The sequence below is a fragment of the Oculina patagonica genome, chromosome 2, assembly GCF_052425735.1.
Source record: "Oculina patagonica isolate OP01 chromosome 2, crgOcupat, whole genome shotgun sequence".
Taxonomy (NCBI): Eukaryota; Metazoa; Cnidaria; class Anthozoa; order Scleractinia; family Oculinidae; genus Oculina; species Oculina patagonica.
This window is the reverse complement of record NC_135759.1, coordinates 23,301,901-23,313,706: the sequence shown is the minus strand read 5'-3', so window position 1 is coordinate 23,313,706 and position 11,806 is coordinate 23,301,901. Positions and strand designations below refer to the sequence as shown.

The 11,806-nt window shown below is 39.1% G+C and overlaps 2 protein-coding genes across 2 annotated transcripts; both read right to left on the bottom strand.

Annotated features, from left to right (window-relative positions):
- Window positions 1-666: 666 nt before the first annotated feature.
- On the bottom strand, window positions 667-6,026 carry LOC144643618 (tubulin alpha-1 chain). Its single transcript, XM_078502925.1, has 6 exons — window positions 5,899-6,026; window positions 5,524-5,746; window positions 3,804-3,952; window positions 2,509-2,901; window positions 1,625-1,912; window positions 667-969 (listed from the first exon to the last, which is right to left on the bottom strand). The coding sequence occupies exons 1-6, from the start codon at window positions 5,899-5,901 to the stop codon at window positions 667-669; spliced, it is 1,359 nt and encodes a 452-aa protein (XP_078359051.1). The 5' UTR covers window positions 5,902-6,026.
- Window positions 6,027-7,045: 1,019 nt separating this feature from the next.
- On the bottom strand, window positions 7,046-10,554 carry LOC144641867 (homeobox protein Hox-D3a-like). Its single transcript, XM_078500880.1, has 3 exons — window positions 9,972-10,554; window positions 7,201-8,218; window positions 7,046-7,163 (listed from the first exon to the last, which is right to left on the bottom strand). The coding sequence occupies exons 1-2, from the start codon at window positions 10,207-10,209 to the stop codon at window positions 7,959-7,961; spliced, it is 498 nt and encodes a 165-aa protein (XP_078357006.1). The 5' UTR covers window positions 10,210-10,554; the 3' UTR covers window positions 7,046-7,163; window positions 7,201-7,958.
- Between the last annotated feature and the right edge of the window lie 1,252 nt (window positions 10,555-11,806).

Genomic DNA, 11,806 nt, shown 5'->3' with positions numbered 1-11,806 from the left:
TTGACGTTAGACGTATATCACAGATTTTGACCAATAAGAGAGCTTCAATCTAAAATTTTAATAGGAGCTGGCTCTGGGGACATAAAGACGGTTTCCGCTGAACATTCAAGCAATAAAGAAAAAAATCAAGTTACCACAGTCGATTCACGTTAGTTCAAAACAAAATAACGCGTTTAAATTTTTTTTACGAGGTTTGACATTAGCTTTCTCGAGAATGCTTCTTAACCTTGTTGGGGTTAATCGGGGTCACTTAGACAAATGTATTAATGTGACTGAGCGGAATCTTTCTTTTTATTAAGACTTCACGACCTGACGTTAACCTTACCCTACTAGAAGCTGTTTTTTTCCTACTCCAAACGCTACGCTACGAACGAGATAAGAATGCGTAACGTAAACCTTCAACGCTTATACGACTGAAGTTATCATCGGAAACTCTGCCACTTGTATTTTAAACGCTACGAGCCTTAATTTACGAGGGGAGGGGAGGGGGTAGCCAAATTTGAGAGAGATTAAATGAAAGACTCGAGAGAGACTAGGACATTAAATAATTGTAAATAAACTTTTATTGCTCAAATTCGATAGCAAACAAGGCGGCAGAACGTCCACGTGATTAGTACTACGATTACGTGATTAGTAATACACCACTGACTTGTCTCAGCCACGTGATTAGTACTCGTCTCCTTCTTCCTCCTCGCCTTCGGCGTCAGCAGAATCCACGCCAACTTCCTCGTAATCCTTTTCCAATGCAGCCAAATCTTCACGAGCCTCGGAGAACTCTCCTTCCTCCATCCCCTCACCCACGTACCAGTGGACGAACGCACGCTTGGCGTACATCAGATCAAACTTGTGATCCAGACGGGCCCAAGCCTCAGCAATAGCTGTGGTGTTACTCAACATACACACAGCGCGCTGAACCTTGGCCAGGTCACCGCCAGGAACAACTGTTGGAGGCTGGTAGTTGATGCCAACCTGAAAAATACCATATAATTATCAGTTTTCTTTGCTCACAGTTGAAAGATAAAGAACATAGTTAAAACACTCAGGAGCCCTTTTGTTATAAAGGTGTGGATATCAAGAGCTATATAAATCGCTATCCAGTGGAGAATGCTAACAAAACAACACTATGCTATCCCACTGGATAGTGATTTGGGGATCCGGTCAATATGCGCTTATGCACCCGATTCAAACAACTGGGCCCAGGTAAAACAGTAATATTCACTACATTGATGGTTTGTTTCATTTCTCAAGAAGATTTTGAGGCTAAAGATATGTATGATAAATAGAACAGAATTTTCAATTGAGTGGCGAAGGAGTAATTAGCATTTAGCTTTGGTTTTGCATTAACTACGCTTTAGTGATTGGTTTAAATGAATCTCGCGCCACTTTCTCGTCCAGTCTGAAGTTAAGGACCGGATTCACTTATGGCACACATTTCTCCCATTTCACCGATTTATGAGCCAGGTACCCAAGAATTTGCTTCAGAGAATTTTGATTGGATTCAACAGATTAATATGCGATCCTGTACGTGATTTAAAGGGCTTAGAGTTATTACATTGGTACTTGGTTTTACTACATTGTCTCAATTGAAAACTGCTCTAAATATTTGGAATTTTAAATAACAAACCTTGAATCCAGTTGGGCACCAGTCCACAAACTGAATAGTTCTCTTGGTCTTTATTGTTGCAATAGCTGCGTTCACATCCTTTGGCACAACATCACCTCGAAACAGCAGACAGCAAGCCATGTATTTGCCGTGACGTGGGTCACATTTGACCATCTGATTGGCTGGCTCAAAGCAAGCATTGGTGATTTCCGCAACAGTCAACTGCTCGTGGTAGGCTTTCTCGGCAGAGATAACAGGAGCATAGGTGGCCAGAGGGAAGTGAATACGTGGGTATGGCACCAAGTTGGTCTACAACAGTGAATATCAAAAGTTAGCTTTCTGCCTGAATTTTATAACAGCCAGTTAACGGAATATGGTCAAGATGACAATTTGTCCGGACAAAATAAAATAACTAGCATTTATGACACCAATTTAGAGTAACTTTTCACGTAGACGTAAAGAACGTACCGTGACGGAAGAACATTGGAAGCTTAGTAACTGGGCATTTAGTTTAAGAGCTAGAGAGAAGGAAAACAACATGGGAGATAAAAGTATAAATAAATCACTTTATTTAATTAAGTGTCAATGTATTTAGCACTCCTGATAGTTTGCATCAGTTAAATCTTAATGGCTTGTCATTATCATCTCCCTTTCAATGCAAGCCAGCCAAAACAGTGAAGAAATAGTTGGTCTTCTTCTAGACAATTCAAAGAACAGCAAAAACGAGTGGAAGTTTAAAATTACTCGGTTTTAAATGTATTGACTGGTCAGAAATGACATTTAACCGAGTTAAAATCTGTTTTGAAGCCGGTTAACGAATATGACCGGCAGCCGTCAGTAAATTATTTTGAGCCCTATAAAGCAATGGATTTACTCGAGAAAAACATTTTGTAGCAGACAGATACCTGAAACTCGGTCAAGTCAACATTCAGAGCACCATCAAAACGAAGTGAGGCAGTGATGGAGGACACGATCTGACCAATCAGTCTGTTCAGATTGGTGTAAGTAGGCCTCTCAATGTCCAAGTTACGGCGGCAGATGTCGTAAATGGCCTCATTGTCCACCATGAAGGCACAGTCAGAGTGTTCCAAGGTGGTGTGAGTGGTCAGAATGGAGTTGTAAGGCTCGACGACCGCCGTGGAGACTTGCGGGGCCGGGTAGATGGCAAATTCCAGCTTGGATTTCTTGCCATAATCAACAGACAAACGTTCCATAAGCAGAGATGAGAAGCCAGAGCCAGTACCTCCCCCAAAGGAATGGAAAATGAGAAAACCTTGTAAGCCAGTGCACTGGTCAGCCTGACAAGGAAGACAATATTAAACTATTATAATTGCGGACCATTTTAAAATACCCAACTTTATAAATCATAACCAATTATTGCCTCCGATGTTTCTCAGTTTGTTTCCTTTAATTGATCAAATTCACAGTTATGACATAAGAATAGCCAAGTTTTATCGACCACATCACTGTTGTACTAATCTAAGCAGTTTACAATACTTTACTTGGGTCCTAAAATTTGGAATTCTCGCCAGATTAATGATTCGACTAGTTTTTCTACTTTTAAGAAAACAGTGATGGAATTTTTAATGAAATGTGTCTGAATAGGCCATTTCCGATATATTAAAATTCTAACTTGGAATAAAACAAAAGATATCACAGGGTCGTAACCAGGTATATGGGATCAGGGATCACAGCCTTGGGATCGGGATCACAGCCCCGGGATCGGGATCATGGACCCGGGATCCCGGATCACAAGTCATGGGATCCGGATCGGCCAATCAGATGGGATCAGAATGGAATCAGGGATCAAATGTTGCCGCATTTTGGGGATCAGGGATCAAAAGTTAGAGCTAACATGTGGGATCAGCGATGAAAAAATATACCTGGTTACGACCCTGATATCACGTCGAGGTTCAGGAATGAATAAATCATTTCTTTTGTTTTATTCCCCCAAGCCTCGGAGCCAAGTTAGAATATTAATATATCGCAATTGGCCTATTGACCTAGCCGCACATCTACAACTAAATTTTTAACATATTGCTAACCGAGGTTGCATCTCTTTATAAGCCTGTTGGTTTCTTTAAGGTCTCCTGACCTCGACCTACCTTACTGTTAATTTATTAATTTTGAAGTGGCTTGTCAGGGAGGGTAAAAACCATGGCGGAACAGAAATTCACTACGTAAACTGCATCAACCTTACCAGTTTTCTGATCCTGTCAAGAACAACGTCAATCATCTCCTTTCCTACTGTGTAGTGCCCACGAGCATAGTTGTTAGCGGCATCTTCTTTGCCAGTGATTAACTGTTCGGGGTGAAACAGCTGTCTGTAGGTACCAGTACGAACCTCATCTGAAACCAAGAGAAACATAATACTGAAACAAAAAACATTTCATCAGCAGATTTTTCCAAGAAAAGAAAGGCGTTCTCTTAACAGAAAACTAAGTTGGTCTTGCTTTTGTTTTTGTTCAAGAATGGTTTGTTGGAGCGGTTTTTCACTCGAGTGTCGAAAGTAATTAGCATTTTCTTTGGTTTTGCATTACTAAGCTTAGTGATTGGTTTAAAAAACTGCCGCCCTTTTTTCAACCAATCAGAAGTAAAATCAATTACAAAACCAATCATGACTCGCACGCGCACCTCTTCCTGCGCTTCACGCCGGCTACATGTATTTGCTTCAAGTTTTTATTGGTTCACTGGATTGTGTGTGTCGTTTGTAATTGGTCAAGGTGATTACTTTGGTTTTGGTTCTACGACACTCAGTCGAAATCTGTTCCAAATTGCAAAAATAAGCCTTGAGCTTCTATTTTTTTCAAACGTCCCTTTCAGATGGGCTTCTTTTCAGGGAGGACTTCTATTTGAAACGCAAAACAAGTCGGTCTGAGCATTCTTCTAGCACAAAACTAGAGGCCTTGTAATCAGAAAAGTTATATCTTTCTTTATACCATGCCATAGAAAATACAGCCAATTAGAATACAGGGAAGCCGTTGTATATTCGACGGTATTCAGCCCAACTTACCCATAGTGCGCTGCGACTGTATTCTCGACGAAATTTAGTAAGCGTATTTTCTATGGCATGGTATAAAATAGTTACACAACACTTTCTCGTGGTAAACTATGGAATATCCAACTTGTCACTTGTATTTTTTTGGCATACACACTCGCCTAAAGGCTCGTGTGTATACCGAGAAAATACAAGTGACTCGTGGGATATTCCATAGTATACCACTCAAAAGCGTTGCATAACTAGTATATCTTTACATCTGTAACAGCTATATCTAAATATCAGACCATGGACTTATATCTGCGAAGGACTAATTCAAAAAAGATTTTTGGCGTCTGAGATTTGGCAGGCTTGTTTTTGTTGTGGAAGTTGCTTAGGAGAAATCTTTGTTCCAAACCAGCAAACAAGTATGCTACGTCACGGGGATTTCGCAGATTGTGTGTCTGAACTGTTCTGGAATTAGTGGTAGGCAACTTAACCCATAAAAAACGTTATCTTGGTACATCTAAAGAAACATATAACCTTATTTTTCGGATAAAAATAAGCTACGGCTATAAATATCGATGTCTTTTGAAGACTTGGGGAAATAACTTGAAAACGTTAGCCTAACTTTTTCAAGTTGCAATCCGTTTCCATCCGAGCCATCCGCAGTTAACAGTTTCAGTGCTCTAATATAGTAACTTGAAATAAAAATGGACTTTTATTTTTAGGTTTCCTGCGACAGAAATATGAATTTTTGCTGTTCAAAATCTGGTAAAATCCGTGACATAGTCCCTTTAAGAAAATAGTTTTCGTATCCGAATGTCATAGATTTTGTGTTGGAACTTCAATCTGTCGAAAAACTTTTAACTATACATCCGACGAAAAGTACTAACTACGCTCTTTCTTAGAGCGATCAGAAAACAACTCAAATGAAACTTACCGACAACGGTGGGTTCCAAGTCAACGAACACGGCACGAGGAACATGTTTCCCAGACCCGGTCTCGCTGAAAAATGTGTTGAAGGAATCATCTCCGCCGCCGATAGTTTTGTCGCTCGGCATCTGGCCATCAGGCTGAATTCCATGCTCCAAGCAGTACAACTCCCAACAAGCGTTGCCGATCTGAACTCCGGCTTGGCCAACGTGGATTGAAATGCATTCACGCTACAAATCAACATGAAAGGGAGCATTTGCGTTAATCTGCAACTTGTGATTATTTAAGAACACTGAAAACTTTAAGTTCAAAATAAAGTCAGGTAATGAAAATCGAAGCTTTACGAAGACAAGCAAAATATCTGCATTTGAATTCTGCTTACCATCTTGATGTAGGATGAATGAGAAAAATTTGAATTAAATGTTTAGTTACTTGCGCTTAAACTTCTTTAACGGAAAGGCAACGCTTTCGGCAGAAGTCAAGAGTCGTTAAATATGTAGGGAAAGAACTTTGCGCGCAGTTTATAACCAGATTTTCGTGGAAACCGCATGTTGGCATGGCATAATCAAATCATCACAGATTTTGACCAATCAGAGGGCGTGAATATAACAATTAACACTTATTCCTGTTATTTCTCTGAGCCTCTGTGTCCTTGTTCGATATATCCACGCCATTTTTTGTTTAGAAACCGCTTTTAAAAGGTGATATGTATAGAATTTGTAATGAATTGGCTTCGAACCCTGCTTGCATTTCACATTTTTTGGCCTTGACCGTGCATGAAACACAATAGTTGTCTGCTTCTGTTTGAGTAACTAACCAATAGAAACATCACTGTTATGTAATTCATGCATAGCGTTTACTGTAATCCCAAAACAAAAGATTGTGCATAGTGGTGGAAATTCCAACATAAATCTTTAGCTTCTTGTTTGCCTATTTGAAGTTTGCCGGACTTCATAACCATTATAATTTTACTCTATTAACCTTGTTAAACGGAAAGGGGAAAACAGTGATAACGGCTACCGGTGTGGCAAAAGTGAAGCTTCGCCATTTTTCGGTTGTTGAATACAAACTCTGACGGATTTTTCGTCCGAGATATTTTTCAGTGACGAGAAACATCAAGTGAGAAATCGGCTGAACATACAAAAAAATCTCGGCGGCGTTAAAAATCAGGCGCAAAATCCGTCTTTGTTTGCATTCTACTGGCGTGCACGTAGCAATAGAAAAACATTTCCGAGAAAAAAAAAGTTTGGGGTGACTCCACACGATTCGCACCGTTTCCCGGCACTTAAAAAAAGTGTGATTTTCTATCCTGCCCTTGTAATGCTGCTACGTCTGGGGTTTATCACGTAAACCTTTCCCTCATTGAACATATTTGCGCATATTTGTAGAGAACTCTAGGGGGTCCTAGGAAGGAGGTTTTTGTCTTGATTCTTGCGATCAAAAAAGGCCGTTTTACGGATGTTGATTTTGCTCCCAGAGCATCCAATAATATTTTATTTCTTTTATTATGGTAATTGCATAATTATTACAATAAAAGAACAAATCATTTTAATAAGCATTATAGGATGCCAAGGGGGCAAAATCAATATGGTCGCCGTATCCTTAAAATGGCCTATGAACTGACTGACTGACTGACTGGCTGACTGACTGACTGACTGACTGACTGACTGATTGACTGACTGACGGAAAAGATAGATAGATTGATTCATCGATTGCCTGATCGATTATAATTGATTGTAACTCCACAGAGGAACTTTAATTTTAACATGCTGTATATACATATTTGCGACCATCAACAATTTCACCAGCTGCTTTAAACTTATAGTAGCTCTTTACAATAATTCTGATCAATAGTTCTGACAGCTGCTTTGGTTTAAAAAAGCGCATTCTTACCCGACCTTTTTGCTCTGTGTGTGGCTTTCGTTCTACCTTAAGAAATTACGAAGACAGTCGAAAATCGCGGGAGAAACCTCAAAGCACTTCCGTTCAGTTCTTCTTCTCCAACCAAACTTACAACATCTTGCTTTAAGTCATGGGCTTAGTTAGTCTTCCGAGAAGGAATTATGAAAACGACGCACTTGTGACAGTCTCGTTTGGTGTCGTTTGCATCCTTGTGAATTTGGAGATGTTATAAGATCCTTGATTACTCGCTGCTTACTGGAGGCCTGCTCATAAACAGCTATCTGATGTTACACGGTGCGAAAAAAAAAACGATTTTTAGACTTGCTCAATACAGAGTATGGTTTTAACCTTGTGGACTTTAAATATGCAACTGCTTGGTAAAAGAAAATTGTCTTTGACGCCCATTGTAATTTGTTGCAATTTAAATTCAAAATATATTATTTATGTAGACAATCAAGTGACAATAAAGGTACATCGATAAAAACACTGAATATCGGACAACAGAGGTTTCCCGTGACGTCAGGTTGCCCTGGTAACAGTTCATTTTCCTCCGTCAGATCTGGACTTTGCCCTCTCTCTTTTGTACTTCATTCTTCTGTTCTGGAACCAGACCTTAACCTGTCTCTCCGACAGGTTTAACTCGTTTGCCAGCTTCATTCTCTTCAAGCCGACCACATACATATCGACTGAAAATTCCTCTTCCAGTCGCTCTAACTGCGCAGGCGTGAACGAAGTCCTGCTTCTTTTGGGCTTTGGACTTGGGAGACTTGGCCGGGGTTGCGAATGAGCAGGCCTAGGACCTACAAATATAAGGAACAATTTTTAATGATATTAACACATTGTTATATTTTGCTTTCAAGTTGTCTTTTTGAGGTTCTGCACTGAATAGAATAGGCGAAAACATGGCTATACAATTTCTGTTGCAGATTGAAATGCATGACTTGATGGTTTAAAGGATTTTTGCTATTTCACAAGAAGAATTAGTTCATAGTCGCCTAACTTTTATGTGCGCAAGATTTTCGAAATTCATAAACGTGCCAAGACTATAGCTTGCAAAGTCGGTGTTTGAGATGAAAGTAGATATGCAATAGTCTTTGCATTGGGAAAGCTTCTTCCTTTTCTCCCTTCCCCTTTAGAAAAGCCTGATACTCAGGCTATATTTGGGCTGTAGCATAAAGGCGTGTACTATTTACTTTACAGAGCGACAGTGAAGCCACCGTTTCCATCAAGCCGGGGGAATAAGTCAGTAATCTCTTTTGATGGAATTTCGCGGGTCCATAGCCTACAAAGTCTTCTTCTCCCTTCAAAAAAAACTACGAGACTTCTTTCCCACACTTTTCGCTGGGAAAAAAAAGCTGTATTGAAAATGGCGACAAGACATGAGAACTTTCCGAGAACTCTTAAAGGTACTTGCAAAAAAGCGCTAACTAAATAGAATATTGTACCCTTGTACCGGAGCTTTAAACAGTCCTGTTTTAGTGACATTTTTCAGCAACAGGGATACATGGATGCGCTTTATTACTTCAATTTCAAACAAAAAAGACCTGGTCAATAAATCGTGCACACTTTTTAAAAGGTATACTGAAGAAAATAAAACGAGAGCTTCACCAGGCGTGACCTATTATTTTGAATGTGATGAGAGTGAAATTCTATTGAGCGAAAAATAAATGATTTCATCTTTTAGCGACTATTCCAACATGGTATTTCAATATTCTGAGACAAGGCAAATTTGATGAGATTCATAGGCATCTTCTTTTTAATTTCTCAATTGTCGAAAAGGAAATGGAATTATCTCTCAAAATCCGGACATCGTTTATTTATGAATAAAAAATAATTACCAACATTTCCTTTCTTTGTTCGCGATTTTCTAGCCATTACTTATCAAACCGACAAGGAAACACGCGTCCTTATTGACTCGGTGATTACATATCCATCAGGCGATTAAAAGTCATGTATTTGCTCCCGACTTAAGCTTTTAAGCAAGGGTCAACTTGAAGAAGCAAATGTCGTGACAGCTATGTACAATTCCAATTATATTTTTACTTAAAAAACCTCAACATTCAGCGAGTTTCTGTTATCGTGAACATCACATATGCCTGTTTCATGTTATTAACCGCCATGGTAAGATATCTTGCGTATGAAGCCGTCGCGGGTGAAAGTGTTGTCGAGTGAAAGCGCGCATAGAAGACCTCTTGTGGAATGATTAAATCCTTAATGATGATTTCATGCTGAGTGAAAATATTACTTTGTGACAAATCATGAATCATTAAAAAGCATAATAAATAATGGTAATTTAGAGCGCAAGCGAAAGAATTTCAGTATTTTTGATAAGGGTTGTTTGACCTTTGTGTTCTTAAACGTTTGACATAGAAAAAACAAGACTATTTTACACTTGTTGTAAATGTGTTCGCTTCTAGACATGAAATATAAGTAACTCAATTTTTTTAATATTGTTGATGATGCCCTTTAGTGTCTTCGGCTACGAAATAAATATCCTTAACTACTGCTAAACTTCGGCACTGGTCTTTAAAAGTAAAAAAGAATGAAAAATACCTGGTTTCACTTCCACCACGTTTTCGCCAATGTTCGCTACTGGTCGAGCATCTTCGTGGGACGTTCGTGAATGCGTAAATATCTGCGAACTGTAAACAAGCCTTTGTAGCCCAACAAGAGAGTCTCTCCGAGTTCCATCCATTGACACAAGAGGCGGAGGAGATCTGCGAGGCTTATTGTCATCCCGAGACTGGTACGCACTCGGAGAAGGTGATTCTGACCTTGTGGAGTCTTGCATTGTCTCTAAACGCGGCAGCAATGTGGCAATTGGGAAACTGGACTAGAAGGATGCGCTCACTAGGAGAACTTTGCACTAAACCTCTTCTCCAGAGAAAACGACCGAGAGAAAGAAAGAAAGCTTCAACAAAAGCAAGAACAAAGTTTCTGCGTTTCAAGGCTATGAATCGAGAAAGACTCTTGGAGTTGAACTTAGAACTACCCTTGACCGCGCAATTCACTGAACTTTTTTAGGGCCGTTTCTGTTCCAATTAGTTTTGAAACGCTCCTCAGGAATTTTCATCGACAATGACAAGTCTTTAGTGGCTTGGTGACCCCTTATTACTACTCCTTGTCTTATACATTTTTAATAAGGGTCTTAAAGCTTTTCCATCTCTCTTCATTGGCAAATGACTTATCTAATTTTCTCATGTATCTTTCTTGTTATGTCTTTAACTGATTAAGTACTTTTTTTCCGAGTCGCTAATGGACTTTGACGCGCGAGCAGATTTTAAGACCTTGTATATAACCAGCTTTAAGCACTTCAAAACCAGTTCAGAATGTATCGATATTTGTAAATTGTTAAATAATCGTACTTTAACTTTTCAAAGTCTTGTTTTCGCGCAAGTCATGAAAACGCCTCAAGCAGAGAAGCAACATTTTTGTGTTGTAATTATTCACTCTACACGGGGAGTCTGGGGAAACCTTGGTTCCTTTTATGATTAGTTATTATTACAAATACTTGGGATTCAGATTAGGCACAATCATAGCAAAGGGAAAAAATAACAAAAATAAAACAATTTTTGCGTTCTTTCGCGAACTCACGCAAAAACGTTCCTTGTTCTTAAAATCCATTTAAAAGGGTGTTGGGGTAACCTCGGTCGACAAACTTTGAGACTCTTGTGTTGACATTCGTACATAAAGCGAAATGACTTTAGCAATTTTCCCAAAAAATTAGTTTGGGCCATTAATATTTCAACAACAAATTTATTGTCGCATTTTTAGCGCACGTATAACTAGCAACTTAAGCGTTATTTATGTACGACCGAAGGAACTAATTGAGTGAACATAAAATTCCTCAACTACACAATACGAAAGAAAACTTTTAAGACCTAGTGGAGTTCTAGTTGAAAATATTGTACCCCATTGACTCTATTTGCCATCGCGATCATTCGTTTGCGCCCGTAAAAGCCTACATTAGTGCGAGTAAATAATTTTAACGCGGAAAAAGATTTTTAGGACAGGCACAGATTTTGCTGATTACGTTGCTTGATTTTCCATTATGCTTAATGTCTGTTCTTCACCATAGGAACTCAAAGTTTCTAGTGATTTTGATAAATGTTCCATAGATTGTCCCTCATTTCCCGCGGTGCTTACTAAATCACTTATATTCTGTTCTTTTAATTGGCTGGATTTAATTTGTGACGTTTGATTTTTCATCAGAATTAATTCGTGGCGATTAACAAAGAATCCAATTTGTACACGAAGGAAATTTTTCATACAACACGCGGAACCAAGTTATGGCCTATCATTAATTTCGCTCTTGCTTGCTAATTACTGAGCCGTCTGAATTGATGTATATTTACGTTTCTTTCGTAAATATAGCCATATTTGAGAGA